Source organism: Salmo salar, chromosome ssa07 (assembly GCF_905237065.1).
Source record: "Salmo salar chromosome ssa07, Ssal_v3.1, whole genome shotgun sequence".
Taxonomy (NCBI): Eukaryota; Metazoa; Chordata; class Actinopteri; order Salmoniformes; family Salmonidae; genus Salmo; species Salmo salar.
The window spans coordinates 15383360-15410698 of NC_059448.1; the positions used below are offsets into that span (position 1 = coordinate 15383360).

Genomic DNA, 27339 nt, shown 5'->3' on the forward strand with positions numbered 1-27339 from the left:
CCACCGTGAAGCATTGGGGAGATGGTGTAATGATGTTGGGGTACTTTGCTGGTGACACTGTTGGTGATTTATTTATAATTCAAGCAATACTTAACCAGCATGGCTACCACAACATTCTGCAGCGATACGCCATCCCATCTGGTTTGAGCTTAGTGGGACTATCATTTGTTTTTCAACAGGACAATGACCCAACACACCTCCAGGCTGTGTAAGGGCTATTTGACCAAGAAGGAGAGTGATGGAGTGCTGCATCAGATGACCTGGCCTACACAATCAGCAAACCTCAACCCAATGGAGATGGTTTGGAATAGTTGGACCCCAGAGTGAAAGAAAAGCAGCCAACAAGTGCTCAGCATATGTGGGAACTCCCTCAAGACTGTTGGAAAAGCATTCCAGGTGAACCTGGTTGAGAGAATGGCAAGAGTGTGCAAAGCTGTCATCAAGGCAAAGGGTGGCTACTTTGAAGAATCTAAAATATATTTTGATTTGTTTCACACTTTTTTGGTTACTACATGATTCCATGTGTTATTTCATAGTTGATGTCTTCCCTATTATTCTACAATGTAGAAAATAGTACAAATAAAGAAAAACCTTTGAATGAGTAGGTGTCCAAACTTGACTGGAACTGTATAATGTAGGTCGAAAATATGCAGGTTAGGACAACGTAATATTTCAATGCGGCAGCGTTACATAATAAACAAATTAATTGGCTGCTGCTAACTAGCATAGCTGGTCCCATTGTTGCAAAGCATTATGGGGTATAAGAATTCCGTTGTCTTAACCTTCTTCCCCATCTTCAACCTAGACTGATACCAAACTAAACCAATCTGACAGTGAAGGTGAGGAAACTACCTCAGCACTACTCAATCTTGGGTCAATAGCAAGATTAATACTAATTTCTGTCTCTATGTGATGATGGGATTGGATGTCTCCACAGTGAGTGCAGTCTGGTGTAGTGATCGAACGGATTCCATTTTGAATGCTCAGGTGTGAACAGGAGAATAGCCTAAATAAAGAGGGAAATGTGTGTTCTCCACTTTCAAGACTATGGTTGCGGAAACTGTTTCCATATGTTCATATACAGTAGAGATATGCAGGAAAAGTCAGGGGAAAAAAAGATAGTAACAAGACAGGAAACAAAGTTGGCTTTTCATCACATTTTATCATGAGTGGAGAGTGCCAGTAACAGCTATACCGAGTTCTAACTTTTTTAAAGTAGAACAAAACTTTTAAAGTAAAATTGCACTGAGCTTTACAATACTTCTCAGAAATTAAGCCATCTAAAAATTACAAGTACAATAAAGAATCATAATAGTAATCAATCCAAATATAGATTTTTTTTTAACCACTGAAAGCGGAGACAAGCGGAAGATGATTGTTCAGTCGGAATTCTATTCTACTCCAGTCAGACGTCAAATACACTACGTCGTCAGAGTATCTTACCAGCACTAATACATTAGTAAAACATTACATTTTATCATTGCCAAATGGAGCAGAATTTAACCTATCAACGCTACATCCAAAGTTTACATTTTATTTTCCACGCATCTTTATAATGACTGGTAATATGGTCTAATTCTAACACTAATTTCAAAATGGCATCTCTCCTCTATCCATTTCAGCATGATTAAAGCACTATGAAAACTGGCCACGGGACCATTCAACCGAAATCCCCATCTCGGCGACCCGGAGGCAAATAAAATTCAGACTGTGCGAAGAGTATTAAAGAGGTAAAAATGGATGGATGAGGGAAGGAGGGGGAGTGAAAGTGCATCTGACGTCTTTGCTCGGGGAACTAGGCTGCTGAGCTGGATATAGCATTTCAATGGAGTTAAGGGAGGTTTGGGGGAGAAGACTTGGGTGACGAAGGGGGGAGGGGTTTAGACTTCCGTTTGGCTGTCTCCATAGACACTCTCATCACTGTAGGCAATGTAGAGGAAAAAGTCCTCTTCATGGTGCTCCTGAAAGAGAGAACAATAAAGAGGTGTTGGTATGAGTTGACAAAACAGGAGGGGGAGGCTTCCCTGAAAGGCATCCCCAATCCAAATCAAACTGTCACATGCGCCAAATACAACAAGTGTAGACCTTACCGTGAAGTGCTTACTTAACCAACAGTGCAGTTCAAGAAGAGTTAAGAAAATATTTACTAAATAAACTAAAAAATAACAATAACGAGGCTATATACAGGGGGTACAGGTGCGGGGGGAAGCAGCAGAAAAGCGTTCGAAGGGAGCGGGGAGGAGTCATACCTGGTATAGAAGGCCCATGGTGGCTGAGGTGGGAGGAATGACGTTGTTTACAAAGAAGAACAGGGCGTCCTCGGCCCGCAGGTGGATTCGTTTTCGGATGAGGAAGTAGAACTGGCCCACTGTAGTAGAGAGAAATGAATTGAACTATTAAAGTTCTGAAGAGCGTGATATAGATGTGGTACATGGATGGCACATAACCATAATAACTGGTTACCTACCCGTGAGGTCAGAGGGCACGAGGTATTTCTTCTTGTCCAGATCTCCTATCCTTGCTTTGGGGGCTTTTTCCACAATTACCTACAATTAGAAGGGGAAAAAAGCTTTCAGAAAAGGCCTTAATATTGTGTCGCTGTGTGTCCAAAAATGTAAAGATCAAATACATTTAAAAAAAAAGATACTTTGTTACATTCATATCTCTTACATTTCCACTCCCTGGTACATTAACTTGGTCACATACGATTGCGCTATTCAAGCTTGTTTGCTTCACATTTCAAGGAAAGGGGATCTGATAAAATAGTCAGACCCACTGAAACTCCATCGTGCGAGGTGATTTTCAGAAACCATTATGGCACAATGACATGGTATTATTAAATGCTTCTCCATTTTGGATTCTACTGCTGTGTCAAGCCAGAGATCTGCATATAATGACGAGATATGTTGCCGCACTAACAACGGGAGTTGTTGTACCAAAGGTGTTAAGGCAGGCGACAAGCTGAGGTCCAAAATAAGCCAATCGGAACGCATTGGACAGATTTTGGGCAGAGGGAAACCGCACGCGTCCCTGCTTCCTCTGGTCAAGCTCGATAAACAAAAAGATGTGGTCAAAAAGGCCAGTTATGCCATCTTAACCTGTGGTTGCGTCACGCACAGTGCAGATGTCTATTTTGCTGATGTCTAGTGGACAAGTTGGTTTTCCACACAGCCCTAGTAGCAAGTACCCACAAGACAGGATGATTTAGTTGGGGGGGGGGGCTGAAATACAACCACGGGGTCTATTCAATCTGCAAAACTGAAGCGTTACAGAGTCCCCGATAGAAATGTAAAAGTAATTTCAGATTGAGCCGACACATGCAGTGTTTACCGTGAACGCAGTCTCCGCTAAAGCAGGAACATTGCCTTCACATTTCAATCATGCTGTAAAAATGAAGTTCAGCGATGCGGATTGAATGAAGGCCTGTATTCAGTGCATAAAACCTACACCGAGACTTTCTGCAGATTGTTTACACCAGGGCTTTCTAACCCTGTTCCTGGAGAGCTACCCCCTCTAGGTTCACTCCAACCACAGTTAATTATTAGAATCAGGTGTGCTAGATTAGGGTTGGAGTGAAAACACACAGGACTGTCACTCTCCAGACACAGGTTTGGAGAGCCCAGAGATCAGTGGAGGCTGCTGAGGGGAGGACGGCTCATATTAATGGCCGCAACAGCGCTAATGGAATGGCATTAACACATGGAAACCATGCGTTTGATAACATTCTATTGATCGCTCCAGCCATTTCCACGAGCCTGTCCTCCCCAATTTAAGGTGCCACCAACCTCCTGTGATTTGGATAGTTAGGCCTTACATCACAAATGAGGAATAGACATTTTGACCTGGCTAGGATTATCAGCTCGTGTACAAAACCAAAAGACGCAAATATGAAACTTTAAACGGGAAGCATAGAAACAGTGGACATATAACATATCTACTGCTTCTTAACTTGCTTTCAATGAGAATTACAGATCTATAACTCACATTTCTGTGTAGATCTGGTCAGGTCGACCAAAAAGTAGGCTATTACAGCTTTAAGCAAACCCTGAAAATGAAGGTTAGGAACCTATTGTCATTTCTGCCTAAGACATTCTTACAAAAGGGTGAGGCTTTAAAACTAAAGGGACACAGTGTAGACTGAAAACAATACCTCTATAGAGGGGCTAAATGTGAAATAAACAAGTGAACTGCTTACTATTTGGGGCAGCTAACATTACACATCGGGGCGGCAGGTAGCCTAGCGGTTAGTGTTGGGCCAGTAACCGAAAGGTTGCTAGATCGAATCCCCGAGCTGACAAGGTAAAAATCTGTCCTTCTGCCCCTGAACAAGGCAGTTAACCCACTGTTCCTCGGCAGACATTGTAAATACGAATTTGTTCTTAACCGACTTGCCTAGTTAAATAAAACATCTTTAAACACACACCTTAACTCTTACAGCTATCTATTAACCTGTCAAAGTATTGCATTGGAAGTAAATTACTATTTGTAAGTCATGAGGTCTTGCTTTTTGAAAACAGTCCCAAGCTTGGTAGCTAGTTATTGTTTTAAAGGCACTGTGCAGTGAAAAACGTGATTTTCCTGTTTTATGTACATTTCCACACTATGAGGTTGGAATAATACTGAAATTGTGAAAATAATGATCATGTCCTTTTTGTGTAAGAGCTGTTTTAAAAGACCACCTGAAATGTGTCTGTTTTGGTCCACCAGCCACTGTGGCAGGTAGATAATAAAATATCTACCAGCCACTCAGATTTTTTACTAGCCAATTTTTTTTGTTGTTGCCATAATTACACACAAAAAAACAAGCATACTTTGTAATGTTTGTAATACAATACATGTATTAGGAAGAAGTAATGTAATATACTGCAAAAAAAAAAAAAAAAAGTGACCCGAGTCTTTTAATCAAAATATAGAAAATGTTCAGCTGCCCCTTTAAGGGCGGGAGAGGTTACCGTGGTAACGGGGCCACTTGAGCCCTGTCACACATCTGTGTGACAGGGCGTCAATTCACTATCAGTTGAAGCAGCAGACTACCTATGGAAAAACAGAGCTTGTGAACAAAACAATGTATATTGCCAAGAAAAACAAGGACAAAGTCTCACTTTGTAAATTAGATCAACTTTTATGCCTGTTCGCAGCGTCTCCAAAAATGAATCAGCACTTCAGTCATCGAACACAGCTCCCGTGCAAGGTGGGATATAGGATTTGTATTTATTTGAGCAATTAGCAGCTATGAAACAAAACAGAAATACTTTGAAAACAGTGCCAGACTAACGTACTCATACTTGACTTTTTATTCACGAATGTAATGCTCACACTGTAGAGCCCTGCAAATTGATCACCCGCCAAATTTGGCAGGTATGAATTTTATGCCCTGAACCCCACAGAAGAGGCTGGGCAACAACACCTGTAGCTAGCTAGCAGTGGTAGACAGTGTACTTTACCCTTGCCTGCCGAGAACGGTTTTCCCTCAGTTCTGTTAACGACAGTGAGGGCAGGTGTTTGGCAGGCAAAGACACTGGATTCTAGCTAGGTAGGACTCCAGTACACAGCAGGCAGGATAGGTAGCTAGCTAGTGTTGGATCGCGTCAATTCAATCTGGTATTGGAATAAAACAGTTAACACAGAGTAACTTCTGATTTCTTTGTACTTTAATTAATGCAAACACATTTATGGTAAATATGATGTTCGTATATACGGGCTCACTGTCACCACGCAGGGCAGACAGAGAACTGAGTTACACATCCTTTGCTTTTCATTAAATACTCTGACAGAGATAGGCCAGCATTGAGTGGGAACTGTCAGAGGGAGGATGAGCGTGGTTTAAACTTACTCATCCTATCGTTGGCGTGCCGGTTGGTCCCAACCTCGAGACGCCTCCTGTTGCCGGGCGTAGTTATTATCTTTGGCAGTCTATTTATCTTGTGACTGCACAATGCACAGTTCTCTAAAACCCCGACACCCCTCTGCATATACATTTCACCCATATCCTGCCGTTATCTTTTAACAAGCTCTTCCACATCCCTGATTTACAGCATCTGCATTCTTTCCATATGACTCACCATCCCATGAGCCCCTTCCTCTCACACAGCAGTATGCTCTTATCATATAGAGTATAAACTTAATATTATAGCATAGCTTCTTTGTTATATTATAGCATAGCTTCTTTGTTATATTATATAGGTTATGCAAACAAATAGTTGGTCAAACCCTAACACTAGCTAGCTACCTAGCTAGCTAATGACAGCTAGGACACCGGTAGACAGTGTCGTTTGCCCCCGCCTATCTGGCACCGTTTTCCCACAGTTCTGTTCACGACGGCAGGTGTTACACTTCAAACACACAGACAGGGTCATTGCATTTTGGTACACCAGAATTACATTAATTTCCAAAGAAACTCTGCGTTTGCCTTGCAGCATTACGTTGAGGAGGCAGTTGCATTTATCGAAAGTACACCTCAAACTGTATGCGTAGACAGCTTGACAGAAATGGTAACAGAACATGAATGTTTAACTTCGGTTGCATACATATCCAGATGACGGCGCATACTATTTTGCTTAACCTGTTGGGGCTAGGGGGCAGTATTTGCACGGCCGGATAAAAAACGTACCCGATTTAAACTGTTTACTACTCTTGCCCAGAAACGAGAATATGCATATAATTAGTAGATTTGGATAGAAAACACCCTAAAGTTTCTAAAACTGTTTGAATGGTGTCTGTGAGTATAACAGAACTCATATGGCAGGCCAAAACCTGAGAAGATTCCATACAGGAAGTGCCCTGTCTGACAATTTGTTCTCCTTCTGTGGCATCTCTATCAAAAATACAGCATCTCTGCTGTAACGTGACATTGCATAAAGGAGTTCTGTATCTATAATTCTTAAAATAATTGTTATGTATTTTGTGAACGTTAATCGTCAGTAATTAAGTAAATTCACCGGAAGTTTTCGGTGGGTATGCTAGTTCTGAACATCACATGCTAATGTAAAAAGCTGTTTTTTGATATAAATATGAACTTGATTGAACAAAACATGCATGTATTGTATAACATAATGTCCTAGGAGTGTCATCTGATGAAGATCATCAAAGGTCAGTGCTGCATTTAGCTGTGGTTTTGGTTTTTGTGACATATGCACGCTTTGAAAATGGCTGTGTGATTATTTTTGGCAGGGTACTCTCCTGACATAATCTAATGTTTTGCTTTCGCTGTAAAGCCTTTTTAAAATCGGACAGTGTGGTTAGATTAACGAGAGTCTTGTCTTTAAAATGGTGTAAAATAGTCATATGTTTGAGAAATTGAAGTTATAGCATTTATGAGGTATTTGTATTTCGTGCCACGCGATTCCACTGGCTGTTGACTAGGTGGGACGCTTGCCCAGGGAGGTTAATGATGCTGTCGGTCTGTTCCAAGCGTTATGCTTTGATCATACCGACAGAGTTATTGCATTTTGGTACACCAGAATTACATTAAATTTCCAATAAAACTCTGCTGTTTACCTTGCAGTGTTGCAGTGGGATTTATCGAACGTATGCGTCAAACTGGCTTGACAGAAATGGTGGCAGAAGATGAATGTTTTTTTTTGTTGCATACATATCCAGATGCAGCTGCATACTATTTTTCACAATGACGCTGTCGGTGTGATCGAAGCGTTTACAAGCCATAACCACCAGCAATATCCACCGTCGTAGTACGGATGATGCCTGAGTTGGAATGTGACGCTAACTGAAGATACAGAAATGTCCACATGCTGGAACGCCCCTAATTGCAGGCCGCAATCACACGTCACTATTATTGTTGATAACAGATACACATTCCCCTACCAGACAGTCCTAGCAAAATTGTTCTTTGCTAAGAAGTTATTTGACCATTTTAATTGAAAACAGTCACATTAGGTACTCAATTGTTACCCAGAAATGATTTGATAGGGTTAGAAAAAAAAAGGCTGCATTGGACCTTTAAACAAACATAACTACAATTAAATTGTTATAGTTAGCTGTGTGTAATGCAATCACATCTGTATCATTCTCAATAGAAATAACAATTTGACAGCTTGCTATAGCTAGTAAAACAAATTCCCATTCAGTGTAAAATTCCCATTCAATGTAGAAATTATGACTTAAATCTTTCAACAAAACTGCGTCAACTTGACCGTCAAGTAGGGTGGCTTGCTAGGCCCATTTTAGAAGCAGTTTGTTGTTGCCTAACTAGCCCACGTTAGTTAGCTAGTTCTTTGGCGTCGTTGTGAACATGCGCCTAACCAAACATGACATGGCTTGGGGATATTATAGAACGTTAGTTATGTCGTAACTGGGCTCACTAACATCAACACTTTTTTCTACAAAGTAACCCATATTGAGAAGCCAAACCAGCCAGGGTACTGTTGCTAGTAGGCTAGCAAAGAAGGCATCTACTTACGGGCACCCTATCCGGATACTTCTTCCTTATTTTCTCGCCCTCAGACCGTCTCTTCTCAAATGGGTGCTCCTCTTTGTATTGAAACTTCATTGTCAAACGAATGACAGGCTGTCGGTAGGTATATCTGCGATTACCGACTGGGATTCCTCAAATAGTAATTCGTCGACAACGCTAGCTAGTTGGGCTACTGTTTTGTTCGGGTTCTTTCCTAGTGCGACTGCGGCGGAGGGATACCATAACATACGACGCGAAAGGGAGGTCTGTACGCCGCACGGCTAAAATGGATTGTGGAAGCATGAACGTTGACCGCAAAGAACCACACTGTTTGTGGTTGGGTTGATATTTAGTCGTATTCATCAATTAATAGAAATGTAACGATTCTTTAAAAAATTAGCAGTTTTTCAACAGTACTACTTTATTTTGTCTCACCGGCTGTGATGAGGCAGTTGCCCTAGTCATATGACCCATCCACTGCAGGTTCCGTGGCGAACAGTCATTGGCAGCAAGCGAATTCAAGACCGCCAAATTAATGTCTGAAATCAATTATTAATTTTGACAGAGCTGGAAAGAAGTTAGTGTGGCTGTAATAATTCCTCGCAATGTTCCCATAGTGTCTATTCACACTTAAGCTTCAAGGTGGGTGTCATGTAGCAGTTTGCGTGGGCAGTTACACAAGAGTGGAAGTGATCATATGCTCGAGTCATGTCAGCTGATGTAGCTGCTGCTATAAAATGGTAATGGTCACAATATCCGTACAAGTAGACTGATCATAAGATTGAAAAGCAAGGTATATCCAGGGGGGGTATACCAGTTTCATACTCCAATTTGAGCCATTTCTTATATCTTGTACTTGTTTTTATAGTCATTGGTACTTAATACGGCCTACTCTACAAATTACAGGCCCTGGGTGCCACGGCACTGCTGGTTCTCTTTTCTGCTAGCAGTTGATTAGCTAATGTCATGGATCAGCTAGAGTTCACTCACTGGTTTCTTAGGTCAGTCCCTGACTAGAAGGAAAGCATAGAAACCAGCAGTGTGGTTGCCCTCAAGTCAAGCGGAGGCCACGACTAAGGGGAACGAGAGCAAGCGATGCAGTTAATCATCTTACCACATGAGAGCAGTCAAGTGTTAGAAGACTTGTAATATTTGTGGAACTTATTGAGCAGAATTTCACTATTACTGATCTTGAATAAAACTGCAATATGAGTAATTTATAACATGTGTTCCTCTTTCCAGTGCAGGTAGTTCTGTATATTCACACAAAAGGCATACTGTTGTCAAGATACAAGCAAACAAAAGTTTTCCAGGGAGAGTGAATTTTAAAAGGAGAGCCAGGTAAGTGGTCGATACTGACAAGTGTTTTTATTAGTAACACAGACCTGGGGACTGAACCAAAAAGAAGCCGTCATGACTGGAGCCTTGACAAGATTGAAATTGTTCAAATGGCATTGAAAAGACAGAGGTGACGGTCAAGGGAGCAGGTAAAACATTTTCAGGTGGCTGCTCATTCTGCTTCAAATACAAAACAGCAGCAGAAAAATGAAAAATCCAGAAATGAAGTGCAAATCTCAAATTGAAATGGTATCAGGCATAAGATTTTCAATAATGGAGATGCCCAGGTCATACTATACACATCACAGTAACTGAAAGATGAGAAATTTAAAGAGTGAGGTTCCACCATCCAAATAAGTCTTTTTTTGAACCATTCTTTTCTTTCATAACTTCTTTAGTCCATCCTTCCATCTTGATGTATCCTACAAGCATTTTTGGGGGAACACTTTCAAGATAGACATGATCATGTCGGTCGCTTTATAATTCATCCAGAGATGTCTGTTAAGTATGTAGAAAGTCTTAATTGTGTAAAATTATCAGTCTTAACTCAATCATCGGTAACACCTGGCACACGAATTACCTTGATTGATAGGGCCTATATTCCCCCAAAACCCCCATTCAAAACTAATCATCCTCCATTTTCTCCTGTCTGGTTGCTCTTGGCCGTCTTAAGTGAAGTAAAGTCCAGTACCAAGTAGAGAGTGTAAAATGACAGGCCATTGCCTGCTGTTTTTGTTGTGCAGAGTCCAGGGTAAGAAGCAAAAGATGGAAACTTGTCTCGTTCGTTGCCTTGCTGTTCCTTCTCTTTTTGTAACGTCAAAAGTTTAGCAAGACATACAAATGTGAGCAGTCGCCCAACTCAACGTACACAAAAGCAGCCCCATGCGTACATAGAGTCAATATCAGGTACTGTAAGGCTGAGACTCCATTTTGTTTAAAAATAAAAAATAAAACATACAAATAAAGAAGTGAAAACAAGAAAAAGAAAAGCTGGCTTCCCCCCAGTCGTTTCCTGGCCTTCCAGATCTCGCTCTGTTCATCCCTTGTTTCATGTTATGCTGTGACCCTCCTCTCCTCTGTCCCCTTCTTAAAGGGGTGAGGGGAGAGGTCCACTGCGTGCCGGGAAGGGGTTTAAAAAGAGGGCCAATCAGCCAAACCCTCCCTGCAGAATAAGCCAATCACCAGAGCCGGTGCTGGTGTAGGTTTCGACTGAGGACGGACCGGACGTCAGCGGTGAACCTAAGAGAGAAGACAGTTGTCAGGGTAATACATTTCTCATGCTACCAGGTAAATGGAAAAAAACTGCTATAGCGCAGGCTGCTCATCCATCAGTCTGAATACCGGAAATACTCACCTAAGTGCATCTAGCATAGGCAGCAGGTTAAGGAGTGCTGTGTCACTAGGGTCACTGAACCAGGACTTGATAGGTATTGCATTGTCTGAAAGGCAAATACAGAGATTCGGAAACAAAGGAGAGTACTGAGTGACAAAAGTAGGAGAGTTATGAAACAATATTTGGTAGGTAAAAATCAGGTGAGTAGGACAAAATTATCTGCGGTTAGAAAATCAACAAAAGATTCCTTGTATTACTAAGGTGCGGGGTGTTGTCCCTTCGTAGATGCCAACTTACCCTGATTCTCACAAGCCTGTCACAAGGCTAATCACGCTTTCTATAGGAAACATTTGAATTGGTGTGCGTGATTTGTTTGCGTAAAACGTGCAAGAGCTGCTTGGCAACCTTCCACCCACACCCAGCAAGCTGAAAGCAACTGATTTCACAACCTTTTTAGTTTAAAACAATTATCTAAGCTCACCTACAAGGATATGACCTAGAATGATATACAAAATGCACTACCGTTCAAAAGTTTGGGGTCACTTGAAATTTCCTTGTTTTCCATGAAAACATACATGAAATGAGTTACAAAATGAATAGAAAATAGTCAATATGTTGACAAGGTTATAAATTATTTTTAATTGAAATAATAATTGCTTTCGTCAAAGAATCCTCCATTTGCAGCAATTACAGCCTTGCAGACCTTTGGCATTCTAGTTGTCAATTTCTTGAGGTAAATCTGAAGAGATTTCACCCCATGCCTCCTGAAGAACCTCCAAGTTGGATTGGCTGGATGGGCACTTCTTACATACCATAGAGTCAAGCTGCTCCCACAACAGCTCAATAGGGTTGAGATCCGGTGACTGTGCTGGCCACTCCATTATAGACAGAATTAGAGGTCGACCGATTATGTTTTGTTTTTTTTCAACGCCAATACCGATTATTGGAGGCCCAAAGGGCCGATACCGATTAGTCGGCCGATTTTATTTGTTTATTTGTAATAATGACAATTACAACAATACTGAATTAACACTTATTTTAACTTAATAGAATACATCAATAAAATCTATTTAGCCTCAAATAAATAATTAAACATGTTCAATTTCGTTTAAATAATGCAAAAACAAAGTGTTGGAAAAGAAAGTGCAATATGTGCCATGTAAGAAAGCTAACGTTTAAGTTCCTTGCTCAGAACATATGAAAGCTGGTGGTTCCTTTTAACATGAGTCTTCAATATTCCCAGGTAAGAAGTTTTAGGTTGTAGTTATTATAGGACTATTTCTCTCTATACGATTTGTATTTCATATACCTTTGACTTTTGGATGTTCTTATAGGCACTTTAGTATTGCCAGTGTAACAGTATAGCTTCCGTCCTCTCCTCGCTCCTACCTGGGCTTGAACCAGGAACACATCGACAACAGCCACCCTCGAAGCAGCATTACCCATGCAGAGCAAGGGGAACAACTACTCCAAGTCTCAGAGCGAGTGACGTTTGAAATGCTATTAGCGCGCACCCAGCTAACTAGCTAGCCATTTCACATCGGTTACACCAGCCTATTCTTGGGAGTTGACAGGCTTGAAGTCATAAACAGCGCAATGAGCTGCTGGCAAAACGCACGAAAGTGCTGTTTGAATGAATGCTTACGAGCGTGCTGGTGCCTACCATCGCTCAGACTGCTCTATTAAATCATAGACTTAATTATAACATAACACACAGAAATACGAGCCTTTGGTCATTAATATGGTCGAATCCGGAAACTATCATCTCAAACAAAACGTTTATTTTTTCAGTGAAATACGGAACAGTTCCGTATTTTATCTAACGGGTGGCATCCCTAAGTCTAAATATTCCTGTTACATTGCACAACCTTCAATGTTATGTCACAATTACGTAAAATTCTGGCAAATTAGTTCGCAACGAGCCAGGCGGCCCAAACTGTTGCATATACCCTGACTGCGTGCAATGAACGCAAAATGACAATTTCACCTGGTTAATATTGCTTGCTAACCTGGATTTCTTTTAGCTAAATATGCAGGTTTAAAAATATATACTTCTGTGTATTGATTTTAAGAAAGGCATTGATGTTTATGGTTAGGTACAGTCGTGCAACGATTGTGCTTTTTTCGCAAATGCGCTTTTGTTAAATCATCCCCCGTTTGGTGAAGTCGGCTGTCTTTGTTAGGAAGAAATAGTCTTCACAGTTCGCAACGAGCCAGGCGGCCCAAACTGCTGCATATACCCTGACTCTGTTTGCAAGAGAAGTGACTCATTTTCCCTAGTTAAAAGAAATTCATGTTAGCAGGCAATATTAACTAAATATGCAGGTTTAAAAATATATACTTGTGTATTGATTTTAAGAAAGGCATTGATGTTTATGGTTGGAGCAACATGTACCTAAGCGATTATATGCAACGCAGGATAGGCTAGATAAACTAGTAATATCAACCACCATGTGTAGTTAACGAGTGATTATGATTGATTGATTGTTTTTTATAAGATAAGTTTAATGCTAGCTAGCAACTTACCTTGGCTTCTTACTGCATTCGCGTAACAGGTAGTCAGCCTGCCATGCAGGCTCCTCATGGAGTGCAATGTAAAGCAGGTGGTTAGAGCATTGCACTAGTTAACCGTAAGGTTGCAAGATTGAATCCCCGAGCTGACAAGGTAAAAATCTGTCGTTCTGCCCCTGAACAAGGCAGTTAACCCACCGTTCCTAGGCCGTCATTGAAAATAAGAATGTGTTCTTAACTGACTTGCCTAGTTAAATAAAAGGTCTAAAAAATAAATAAAATACAAAATCGGCCAAATCAGCATCCAAAAATACCGATTTCCAATTGTTATGAAAACTTGAAATCGGCCCTAATAAAAAGAAGAAAAATCGGCCATTCCGATTTAAATCGGTCGACCTCTAGACAGAATACCAGCTGACTGCTTCTTCCCTAAATAATATTGCATAGTTTGGAGCTGTGCTTTGGGTCACTGTCCTGTTGTAGGAGGAAATTGGCTGCAATTAAGCACCGTCCACAGGGTATGGCGTTGCAAAATGGAGTGATAGCCTTCCTTCTTCAAGATACCCTGTTCAAATCTCCCACTTTACCACCACCAAAGCACCCCCAGACCATCACATTGCCTCCACCATGCTTGAGAGATGGCGTCAAGCACTCCTCCAGTACCTTCTAATTTTTTCTGCGTCTCACAATTGTTCTTCTTTGTGATCCGAACACCTCAAACTTAGATTCGTCTGTCCATAACACTTTTTTCCAATCTTCCTCTGTCCAGTGTCTGTGCTCTTTTGCCCATCTTAATATTTTATTTTTATTGGCCAGTCTGATGGCTTTTTCTTTGCAACTCTGAATGAAGGCCAACATCCCGGAGTCGCCTCTTCACGTTGAGACTGGTGTTTTGAGGGTACTATTTAATGAAGCTGCCAGTTGAGGACTTCCGAGGCATCTCTTTCTCAAACTAGACACGAATGTACTTGTCCTCTTGCTCAGTTGTGCACCGAAGTCTCCCACTCCTTTCTATTCTGGTTAGAGACAGCTATTCTGTGAAGGGAGTGGTACACGGCGTTGTACGAGATCTTGAGTTTCTTGGCAATTTCTCGCATGGAATAGCCTTCATTTCTCAGAACAAGAATAGACTGACGAGCTTCAGAAGAAAGTTCTTTGTTTCTGGCCATTTTGAGCCTGTAATCAAACCCACAAATGCTGATGCTCCAGATACTCAACTATTCTAAAGAAGGCAAGTTTTATTGCTTCTTTAATAAGCACAACGGTTTTCAGCTGTGCTATCATAATTGCAAAAGTTTTTTTAATGATCAATTAGCCTTTTAAAATGATAAACTTGGATTAGCTAACACAACGTGCCATTGGAACACAGGAGTGATGGTTGCTGATAATGGGCCTCTGTACGCCTATGTAGATAGTCCATTAAAATCTGCTTTTTCCAGCTACAATAGCCATTTACAACATTAATAATGTCTACACTGAATTTATGATCAATTTGATGTTATATTAATGGACAAAAAAAAAGGGCTTTTCTTTCAAAAGGACATTTTTAAGTGACCCCAAACTTTTGAACGGTAGCATACATATGCATAGAATACAGTATATGCCATTTAGCAGGCTCTTTTTATCCAAAGAGACTTAGGTCATGCGCCCATACATGACAATCAAACCCACCATCCTGGCATTGCAAGCGCCATGCTCTACCAACTGAGCCATACATGACCACCATATGAGTGCGTTTGTGTGTGTGTCTCACCTGGATGGCTCCGGTAAGCTCCAGGCGAGTTGTCCAGGATGACGATACTAGACAGGTCATCGTGTACTACTGAAAGGTCTTTAATATAGCTACCTAGATCCAACGTACAATGCTGCAGACACAGGGAAAATGCATACAGGATGTAAGCAGATCGCAAATACATGATAGAATCGATCAGTCTCCATAGAGAGTACATTAGGTCACTATGGATGGACATAAATCAATTGTGTTCATATGAAAAGGGGAGAGTGATACCTGTCTGTAGTATCTGCGTTTCAGGATGTTCCTGTTGTTGTCTAGCTTGTCTGCCACTGCCGAGCCGTATATCTCCATACTGGCCGTGAACACTACCAGCTCATACCACTGGCTGACCTGGAGACAGGGATGACATACATCCAGGGATACATGTAAGGCTCACGCCATCATTTACAGTCAAAGAACTGGTCAACCAGAACAGAGGTAAATATCGTTGAGAATAACCACGTTTCCATCCACAGTTATGCGAGTAAAGTCATATCGTATAACTTTTTTATTATTATTATTTTTTTAATCACAACAGCTGTGATGGAAACAGGAAGTCTTGGTACAATTTTTAAATGCCGACAGCTCATTTGTTCATTCTACATGGTGGGATCTTTGTGTTGGTAAAATTAATTATATGAGAAATGGCGCTGGAAACACCGTAATACTCAAATGTATATACACACACACCAAAGCCAACTACGACAAGGCTGCTGACATAATCCATGATCTCATCAGGAGATTGGAGAACGTAGTACCAGAGGCACCCAAACAACTAATCTGCAGTGATTTTAAAACGGCTGTACCTTAAAGAAAATCCTCCCAAATTATTAACAATATGTAACCTGCCACACTTGCAATCGAAAAACACTAGATCTCTGTTATAGAAGTACAAAGCATGGCTATAAAAGCATACAACACCACTTGGGGACTCGGATCGCAATTCCTCTTGCTCTCACCTAGCTACAAACAGAACATGTAATCTGAGGAACCTTGTATAAAAGGTATGTGAAGGATTGGTCCCAAAAAAATATGGGCATGTTGAAAGGCTGCTTTGACTACCATTTGGAAGAAATTCTGACACACGAACAAACATTAAGGGACTGAACTATTACTGACTACATAGCTACATGGTTTGAATTAACTCTAATTCCAGTAAAGACCACTAAACGTTTTTCCAGAAAGCAAAACCCTGGATAACTAAGTAACTAAAACAGTTACTTGACCAAAAGTGAAAAGTAATGTGTGCGAAGGACAACTGATGAAATCCATACAGAGAGACATTAAAACAGATAAAAAATCAATTGGATTACAAACTCAAAATGGAAAACACACTTGAAAATAACAAAGCAAGGGAGGCATGGAAATATCTTAAACAAATGACAGCAGTGCCACTTACTGGCAACAACCTAGCCAATGAACTTAAACACCTTTTTGCTAGATTTTAAACAACGGACAGGCTTCCTGTAAATGACTTACCCCTCCCGAATGACAGTCCCATAATCGTCGCTGAAAATGTCCTCCATGTCTTCTCTAAACTCAAACCTCGGAAAACAGGCTTTGATGGTCTAAGCAGGCGAATTATCAGGGAGTGTAAATGGCAACAGTGACATATACAGAATCCTTTTTCCTGGAAAACTGCAACTATTGTGCACATTCCTAAAGTGAATAATCCCAAATCCCTGAATGACTATCGTCTCATCTCCTTGACCTCGGTGATAATCAAATGCTTGGAGAGCATTGTCCTGGGATACCTTCTCTGGCACACGGAGAGCCTACTGGACCTATTCCAGTTTGCATGTAAACCAGGCCACAGAGAAAGATACACTGCTCTTCCTTCTCTATAAAATCTACATGCACCTAGATAAATGCCAGAACTGTCGATTTTTCATCTGCCTTCGACTTATTACATCTTGATATACTGGTGAGAAGAAGAAAACAAACCTGCGCCTCTAATCAATTGGATCCGGTATTCTCACCAGTTGGGTCATTACAGTGAGCTTCAATGCGAATACATCGGACTCACTAACCACCAATATATGGGTACCCCAGGGCACCGGTTCTGTTCACCCTCTACACCAGCGATGGTGTAGGGACGCAGACAATGGTTTTTTTGTTCAATTCTCAGACCCACGAGCCACTGTGCCCCCCCCCCCCCCCCCCACACACACACACAGCAAAGTGGCCCCCCAACACCCAAGTTCCCCACACCTGCTCTACACCAATGATTGTATCGAAATAACATCAGAATGTGCAACAGTAAAGTATGCAGAAGATACAGCAATCGTTGGTCTAATTAAGTGGTTCGAGGATGACTACAGGACAGAAATAGCACACTTCACCCAATGGTGAAGAATGGAAAACGTTCTTAATGTGAAAACACCCCCAAGGAAATGACTTCAGAACTATAAAAGATGACTCCGGGCCCATCCACATTGACTCAGAACAAATGGTGTCAGTTGAGCAATACAAATATCTGAACTATAATCGACTCAAAACTCTCCTGGACTGCAAACACAGATATACAAAAATGGAAAATGACTATTTCATGAGGAGATTAAGGGTGTTTGTAAATGTACTTTGGAGTGCCAGAGTGCGCTCAGGCCGTTCGTAAATTCAGAGCGTTTCGCTCTCGGACCATTCAGAGTGCATACTGGACGCTCTGGCCGAGGAGTAGGGTTGATCCGAGCGTTCTGACCTCACAACGGCAGTCAAGCACCCAAGCTAACTGGCTAAATTTAGCTAGCTACTTCCAGACAATTAATAGAACCCCTCACTGATCATTTTACTCGCCCTAGCAGAGCTGGTTAGGCTGTTTTCATGTTATCTAGAGCATTGGCGACTAACTGTGCCGATGACAACAAAATGATGGGTTTTTTTGCCGACGTTCACTGACATCGGTCATATTCATATTACGTGTTCGTAAATTCATCAGTTATTCTGCGCTCTGGCATATTCAAATGAGAGTGTTCTGAAATCGGAGTAGATAGCCAAGGTGAATTTACAAACGCACCCTAAATAAATTAGGTCAAAAGAATAACAACCATATTCTACACATCCTTTGTTCAGACATCACTCTCGGTTTCAAAGCCTGGTACAATCAGCTATCCATAGCAAATAAAAACCCAATACACAAAATAGTAATAAAGCGGTAAATTAAACGAATCTCAAGAACATGGAAGCGCTGTTCTTGGAGTGGTGAGGGCAAGACCGCGAATTGCCACCAACCTGACACACCCACTCAACCAGGAGTACCAGCTCCTACCATCAGGCCACCGACACGGAGTCCATCTTTACAAAACCAACAGAGCCCAGAAAGAATTCATTCCCACCAGTATAAATCAACTGCTCGATGCCCCTCCCCCCGAGAATTTACAAACTGAATTACGAACTGTATCCACATGTGTTGTCGTAGCCACATTTATGCACCTATTGGTGATGCTGTGCTGTTTGTTGAGACATTTCCAGTAAGGAACACACAAATAATTATTACTATAAAACGATCATATCCTCCCACTACGACTCTGGAAACCATGCAGTTTATTAGGCTACAGATTAAATAAATTATGAACTTTACAGGGTGTTGAAAGTGCATGGTAATCTTGATGCTCCTTTTCAATATATATCTAGGGTCTGATTCTGGTGACATGGTGATCGATGCATGACTGATTTAGCCATAATCATTTCATAATGTAAACTAGTCTACCCGCACTGTATCTGCCAGCTGTTGGCTAGAGCCATATGTCAACACCAGAGTAGGCACATTTGCTATTTAACGCAACAGTTTGTGACAAAACTATCACTAGAGTTGAAAATGTGATGTAAACACATTGAACATTAAGTTATCAGGTACCAATTTTTTTTTGTTTGTTATCATCTACAAGTAAATTTGGTGGAAACACCACTGGTGGGAAAACGTGCATATTTACTTTATGTGGATTTTAGAGTATTCACATGAAAATCAGTTGCCAATTGGATGGAAACCTAGCTACTGACGTACAAAATAGAACTCATAGTTGATGAAGGACAAAAACGGCTAACTTTTACTCACCACTTCTAAAAAGAAGTCGACGTGCGGCCTTTTATGTACAAAGAATCTGACAGGGTGCTTGTCAATGACTACCTGCAAGAGAGAGAGACAGACTAGGAGTAATATCATCTTGGGTCAGATGTGTGTACGCGCAGCATGCTTGCCTCTGGACCAGAGGGTCCAGGTTTGGCTACCCCCCCCCCCCCTCTACACGCATGGGTTTACCTTGAGGATGAAGTCTGGTGGTGTGCCGGGTCTCACTGTGGGTCTGAGGACCCCGTCGTGGTGAGAGTGGATCAGCGTCTCATCTAGATCCAGTACCAGAATCTTCCTCTTTACTGCATCTGAATGCCAAACACACACCTACTTATTACTTGTTCAATAATACATACTTCACCAACTTAGTAGCCTTGTGGTTAGATTGTCCTCCCCGAGATTGGGGGTTCGCTCCCCGGTCGAGTCATACTAAAGACAAGAAATATGGGACCCGATGCCGCTCTGCTTGGCACTCAGCATAAAGAAGATGGGGGGGGGGCAAGTCCCTGTGACAGACTAGTGTCCTGTCCAGGGGGCGTACTGTACATCAAGCTGCCTGGCGCTACAGAAACAGGAGAGGCTTGTGCACTATGGGTCGCTCTGGCTTACTTAATACACACACACACACACCTTGCTAGGTCTAATCTATAAGACCATAAAATAACAACAGTAATAGCGATGATTTTACCATCTTACACAAGTGACAAAATGGTTTGTTTGCGCCAATGCGCTCACATATTTGTTTTGCGAACACACGCTTCAACAGAAGGTATCCGATATATGTGATAAGTTCAGTGGTGTATTGGGAGGCTATACGCAGGTATACTTATATGCCATATATATAAAAAAAAATTCCAGTGGGCATTGCATATACACACACACAACTTAATCCCCACTGATGTGTATCACAATAGTATAGTGCAAGTATATACGCCGTATCAATTATATAGCGCAAAAGAGAAATCATGCACAAAGTATCCTACACAATCACAAAGCACGTGAAATATATCCACATGCCTGCAGCACACATCTGGTTTCAGCAGAATATCAGGCAGAAAAAGCATGCAGCTCTCAACTGGTTCTCATTGAGCAGCTCACAGAATTGAACGATATCGGTAGCCGGAAGTCTGGGAAAGACGTTTCAATTTATGATATCTTACAGTAAATGCTAATTTAGGCAACAATGGGTATGCAAACCAGTTATTGAAAAAGTTTGGTCCTAAATCTTGCTTGAATCTTTGCGATGCGTAATTCGGTCATCATGGCAGTTAACATTTTAATTCAAAAGGTTTTCCCAAAAAACCTTCCCAATTAAATGTTGACTGCAAAGTAGGTCTTTGTATCAATCGGGAGGGCATTTGTTTTGCAAACTCTGCCGTCACCTGTAGCCTAAATTGTAGGGCTAGCTACATTGTACAGAAACACCGCTAGCAAAACGGTCTCTTGCTAGGTGAGCAATTAAATGAAAGGGAAACTACACCCTCCCAAAAGTATATTTTAAATGTTTTTCCCCAGACCTAAAAAAATGGTCTCCGGATGTGAGTTAAGCATTGTTGTGAACTTAGAACATCCAGTTGTATAAACTATGGGAAAACAGAGCTTGTCAATGGCTTTTTTTCCAGAACAATTTGAGTATACCCACTTCTCCAGGCACCACTACACCACTGGATAAGACAGCAGAGCAGGGCTGTCCTATGGAAAAGCCATTTGAAAAGACTTGGGTGCGTTCATACTCCTCAGCCTAAGAAGAACTGACATTAACAATGGATTTACAGGACCACGAATCCACATTTGTGAAAGCACGGTCCCCTGTTTTCCTTTGAGACAAGCTCTTAAACAGTAGTATTTGGAACTCCTAGTGCCCAGCGAGCACCTGTGTTTCATGCACATACAGTAGGTTGTCATTTGAAGATGTATACAATTAGATGTCCATCACTTTGCTGTACTAGCTTCCTCGTACAGATTGTACCTGTTGCTTTTTTTTGTTGTCTATATGTGTGTTCTGTATTTGTGATACTATTTTCTCACTTTGCTTGGTTTTTATTTTATTTATTTTTTTACAAAAACTGAAAAAGTTACAGCTCTTTCTTTGCAGATCGGTTTACAGGCATTACTGAACAATGACTTGTCTAAATTTAGACAAGTGGACTGTATACTCACTGAGTCTGTTTCTGGAGATGGGGGACAGGGGTAAAGTGTCATACCGCACTGTCTGGTACTGGATAACCTGAAAGAAAGACAGACTGAATGAGATGAAACAGTCAACTCAGCCAACGACAGAGTCCATCTGTGAGCATAAAATTCAAGAATTGAAAAGAGAACATTAGACAACGTTTGGTTACTGTGGTCTTAGCCGTGTTACAGGACTAAAAATGTCACACAAAACAATCCAAGCTATGGATAACTATTACAAGACGATGTAATGCATCAAACCCCACTTTACAGTAAAAGCCCTCGTCATTCCATTGTCTGCTACCTATGCTGCTATCCTTGTGTGCATTTCAAAAGTTGTGGTTACACCTGCTTCATTTACTTGTCAGCACTATGTAGTATTGTGGATGCCTACTGGGAATTTGCTTACACCCGTCAGTGCAGATGAGACACCTGTTGGAAAGGATTTGACGAGAGGGAGCAATATCAGATTATTCACACCCATTTCTTCACTCCATTCATTCATTCTTGGTTCGTTCCCTCCTTGCTTCTTTGACAGTTTTCGGACTCAGTGGCCCCAGGCCCCTGTTTTCCAGAAGGGCTATATTTAGCTCCCCCAGCTGTCCGCGGCTGTCACTGGAATAGGGGACCAAGTGGAAAAGGGAGACCTGCAGGGTGACTGACTGGGGCCGAAGAAAACCGTGTTTTGTCCGAAACCATTAGACAGCGCCGCGCTGCCAGGCCAGTTTCATGCCCTGTGGAGCTTGGCACGGCTGACCAGGCCTAGGGATAGCCTGTTCATGAGCAGCCGGTGGAAGCCATGGGGGGAACCCAAAGCCCCACTTTCTGTACCCCCTGGGGTGTTGTCTGTATGCTACCCCCTTAACCCAGGAAACACTCTCCAGCCCTCCATTCTGAAGACCATGCATTTATGTCGTATTGTTGTCGGTCTTGAAGATTATGATGCAACTGGCTCATGATGTGTCTAGCACACAGATTAAGGAGCATGTGTGTTTATGCTCCATAATCCAATAGTGATGGGTGCATGAAACAAAAAGTCATTTTTGGGAATGTGTGTCTATACATAGTCTAGGCCAGGGCTCTGCAACCTTGTTCCTGGGGAGCTACCGTCCTGCAGGTTCACTAACGCATTGTGCACACCGGTTGCGTCGAACTGTATGAGTTCTGACAGAAGTCCATCAATTTCATTGGGAGGCAATCCGCACCGCTGCGAGTCATCTGCCGAACTAGGTTGTGGTGTGTGGCACTGCGTGAGTGTGTTGGATTTTTTCAACTTGGGCGTTGCTTTGCCGTGCGGTCCCAGTAGTAAACCAACAAAAGTAGCTGATGTGTAGCGCGAATCATTTTGTTGTAATGCGGCACATGGTTTGTTCAGACTACATCAAATGTACCGTACGACAATAACCCGTTTGCACCCGATTCTAGTAATTAGCTAGTTGATAAGATTAATCAGATTAGTTAAATCTGGGGCAAAAACCTACGGAAGGGTAGCTCTCCAGGAACAGGGTCGGAGAGCCCTGGTCTAGGCCTATATGGCTACAGCATACCAGGCGCTCTCTTGTATGAATGTGCAACCTGCTTCAGCCAGACACCTAGGCCCGTCGTCACCTTGGTCATTGGGAGTGGGCAAACCACCGTCGCACCTGTAATATCATACTCCAGAGAATGAACATTAAACTGCTGGTTCAGGGGAGTAACAGGTTGCTACATTGTGGAATAAATGATTTCCCGCCATGTAGAATGATGTGCTACTCTATGATGCATCTCTATCCAAACACTGCGTCTGCATCCCACTGACTAGGCCCCGAGGCTCTCTGGTCAGTGACAATGTATCACTGTTAGGTAATACAGTACAAGCTGTTAACACTGGAGCTTCACTAAACCGTGTGAGTGAGAGAGTGAACAGTAGCAGGGTAGTCTTTGTGGCTAAGTAATCCCTCACCCTTTGGCCCTAATGTGGACTACCCTCTGTTAACCCAGAAGCAAAATAAACTGGAAGTAATATTACACCATACTTAGACTTAACCCCCCCCGCTGCAAAACTAAGTCAGAAACGAAATAATTTGATACATTGAGTTTACAGCCTAGAGACAGTATATAATAAACAAACAATATGCGTCACCAGACCCGACTGTGCATTACTTGGTGGACAGGTGGAGCCTTGAACACCTCAAAATGTCAAGTTTATATTAGGAGCATCAGTGAACCAGTAGGTGACCAGAGTCTTCTGGGTCAAGTCCATATATCAAAGACTTCTGTCCAACAAGATCCTTTGTCATCCTAACACTCACATCACACTACAGTAGTGGGCTACAGAAGTTAACCCAGAAACATATGAGCAGCGGCATTCAATTAACAAATGTCAGAATCAGAAGGGTTAGTGTGGGTCCATAGCATAGGTTCTGTCTGTGTTAATATCAATGGTTCCTACAGTCCCACCTGAAGCACATTTCCACCTAATTCTATTCTGACTATGGCTCTGATAAAGCTTGTGCTCTTGGTGAGATGATTGGTTCTGATTTTAGGTTGATTGTGTTTTGGGTTTGTGACAGGGTTTGTGACAGGGTTATGACAGCTGTAACCAAGACATTTGAATATGCGAGTTGCGTGTCTGTCTCAGACTCACACATCCAATGACGCATGATATAAATATAAAACGCAACATGTAATGTGTTGGTCCCATGTTTCATGAGCTGAAATAAAATATCCCAGAAATGTTTCATATGCACAAAAAGCTTATTTCTCTAAAATGTTGTGCACAAATTTGTTTATATCCCTGTTAGTGTACATTTCTCCTTTGCCAAGACAATCCATCCACCTGACAGGTATGGCATATCAAGAAGCTGATTAAACAGCATGAGCATTACACAGGTGCACCTTGTGCTGAGGACAATAAAAGGCCACTAAAATGTGCAGTTTTGTCACACAACACAATGCCACAGATGTCTCAAGTTTTAAGGGAGCGTGCAATTGGCATGCTGACTGCAGGAATGTCCACCAGAGCAGTTGCCAGAGAATATATGGTTTATTTCTTACCATAAGCAGCCTCCAACATTGTTTTAGAGAATTTGGCCTCATAACCGCAGACAATGTGTAACCACGCCAACCCAGGACCTCCATATATGGCTTCTTCACCTGCGGGATCATCTGAGAGCAACCACCCGAACAGCTGATGAAACTGTGGGTTTGTAAAGCCTAAGAATATTTGCACAAACTGTCAGAAACCATCTCAGGGAAGCTCATCTGTGTGCTCGTCATCCTCACCAGGGTCTTGATCTGACTGCAGTTTGGGCTTGTAATCGACTTCAGTGGGCAAATGCTCACCTTGGATGGCCACTAGCACGCTGGAGAAGTGAGCACTTCACGGACTAATCCCAGTTTCAACTGTACCGGTCAGATGGCAGACAGTGTGTGTGGTGCTGTGTGGGCGAGCGATTTGCTGCCATCAACGTTGTGAACAGAGTGCCCCATGGTGGCAGTGGGGTTATGTTATGGGCAGGCATCAGCTATGTACAACGAACTGCATTTTATCAATTCATTGCAATTTCAATGCACAGAGATACCGTGACCAGATTCTGAGGCCCATTGTCATGCCATTCATCCTTTGCCATCACCTCATGTTTCAGCATGATAACACCCAGCCCCATGCTGCAAGGATATGTACATAATTCCTGGAAGTTGAAAATGTCCCAGTTCTTCCATAGCCTGCATACTCACCAACATGTCACTCATAGAGCATATTTGGGATGCTCTGGATCTAGGTGTATGACAGTGTTCCAGCACCGGCCAATATCCAGAAACTTCGCACAACCATTGAAGAGGAGTGGGACAACATTCCACAATCAACAGCCTGATGAACTCTATGCAAAGGAGATGTCATGATGCATGAGGCAAATGGTGGTCACACCAGATACTGACTGGTTTTCTGATCCACTCCCCTACCTTTTTTAAAAGGCATCTGTGACCAACAGACTCATATGTATTCCCAGCCGTGAAATCCATAGATTATGGCCTAATGCATTTATTTAAATTGACTGATTTCCTCACATGAACTGTAACTCAGTAAAATCTTTGAAATTGTTACATGCTGGGTTTATTTTTGTTCAGTGTATAAATCAGTGGACCCACTCTCCAGACATAGCAAAAAAAACGTGAGAATCGAGGAGTGAGTTGGTTTAACTACTTCTCAATAAATGTCAAAGATGTTTCATAACTAACCCTTGTTCTATCTGTGGTAATGCTTACCGTGCGTAGGTGCTTCCTGAGAATGTACAAGAAGAAGCCCCATATTCTGGACGTTACACCTAGGAAAGTGCGGATGCCAAGTAGACACTGTCTGGTCTTCAGCATGTCGGCGACCACACGGGGACCCACACAGGAACAGGAGATTGAAGGGACTACAAGCCAGCCCTCTCAACAAAGTTGACCAATTTGGTTCGGCCTAGGCTTCGAAGAGTCGAATCGGAATACTTTCGCTACAACCTCTCCAAAACGAACCAAATGCGTCCAAATCAACCAAACTAGACCAAGCAAACGTGTGAGAGCCTCTGCACGCTTGCTGCACAACTCTCATCGAATGGAATGAATTGGCATTGTGTAGCAGAATAATTGTTACAAAAACAATAGCTAAAACAGAAGTAGCTAGTTACTCTAGCACGATGACTGCTATCCGATGCCAATCTGGCTAGCTACGGTCAGAATATACCACGCAGCTCGTCTCGCTGACAAGCTAGTAGCTAGCTAGCTCGGTAGGCTGACCACCACCTTGATTGAACCCTTGACAAAAATAACTAAAAACTTCCGGCCATTGCAATTTCAAAGCAGTAATTCGTGCGCGTATTTGTTCCGTGGTATCTGACGAAAAATAATGATTGAAAACAAACAAACGTCAGCATGAAGACCGCTTGCAGTCTACAGCAAATCCGGAATCGAACTGCGAGCCGCCTTGCCGTCACTTCCGCGTGGAGAAAAGTATTCTCAAACCGATTTGAAACTGACGGCTGCGCGCAGCACGTCCCCGTGGAAAGCAGACAAACAAAAAGTGAACGAGCAGTCCGTTTTAAGAAATTAAAATCAGGTTCCAGTAGCTATACATACAGTAGAGCAATAATCTCAAGTGTAACATTTGGTATTGAATATTGCAAAATGTGAAATCTGCTTTGTATATATATATATATATATATACAAATGATCATAGTTGGCAAGAGATTTTTCTCTTCAGGTTAGAGTTCTCCTGTCAAAGTCAGAGGGTTTATCTCGAGCTTCTTATATTTTTACATCTTTAGAGATTCGTAAATCTGTGTACCACTCTCGACCAATTATTATTCAATAAAATTGGGAAAAATAAGCCAGACAAGATCAGGAAGGATGTCATTACCAACAACATGTGTGATGGTGGTCTTAATGTTTTAGATTTTATGCTGTTTAACCAGACTACAAAAGGGAACTGGGTTAAAAGGTATCTCAAAAACCTTAGTCTTTTGAATATAATACCACATTTTATTTTCCAGAGTATTGTGGGGCTTCATTTTTTACTCCACTGCCCTAATGCTGTGGGTAAACTTCCTGTTAAGTTAGCCAAATTTCATAAACAACCTATAATGTGCTGGTCCTTGTTATACAAGCACAACTTCTCTCCACACAAATATTTTATTTACAATAACAGTGATATTAAATATAGAAATAAAACCTTTTTTTCACAATTGGTTTGCCAATAACGTCTTCGTGGTTAATCA

The 27339-nt window shown here is 41.8% G+C and overlaps 2 protein-coding genes across 3 annotated transcripts; both read right to left on the reverse strand.

Moving 5' to 3' along the window:
- Positions 1 to 1142: 1142 nt before the first annotated feature.
- On the reverse strand, positions 1143 to 9095 carry gbrap (Gamma-aminobutyric acid receptor-associated protein). 2 transcript variants are annotated; one of them, XM_014206637.2, is made up of 4 exons: positions 8846 to 9095; positions 2468 to 2546; positions 2250 to 2368; positions 1143 to 1961 (listed from the first exon to the last, which is right to left on the reverse strand). In XM_014206637.2, exons 1-4 carry the CDS (start codon positions 8882 to 8884, stop codon positions 1881 to 1883), a joined length of 318 nt encoding a protein of 105 aa, XP_014062112.1. In that variant the 5' UTR covers positions 8885 to 9095; the 3' UTR covers positions 1143 to 1880.
- Positions 9096 to 9763: 668 nt separating this feature from the next.
- On the reverse strand, positions 9764 to 26514 carry dulda (Serine/threonine-protein phosphatase dullard-A). Its single transcript, NM_001173807.1, is given in 8 exon segments — positions 9764 to 10987; positions 11103 to 11187; positions 15346 to 15457; positions 15601 to 15717; positions 19418 to 19489; positions 19622 to 19740; positions 21593 to 21659; positions 25850 to 26514. Coding segments are annotated over 8 exon segments (738 nt in total). The 5' UTR covers positions 25955 to 26514; the 3' UTR covers positions 9764 to 10926.
- Positions 26515 to 27339: the final 825 nt, after the last annotated feature.

Bases quoted from the DNA above. Each gene is read 5' to 3' on its own strand.
- gbrap (XM_014206637.2), bottom strand. From the start codon at position 8,884: ATGGGTCATATGACTAGGGCAACTGCCTCATCACAGCCG. The intron at 2,547-8,845 runs GTGAGACAAAAT...TTCTAATTGTAG, and splicing joins CAACTGCCTCATCACAGCCG to GTAATTGTGGAAAAAGCCCC. The intron at 2,369-2,467 runs GTAGGTAACCAG...TCTCTACTACAG, and splicing joins CGTGCCCTCTGACCTCACGG to TGGGCCAGTTCTACTTCCTC.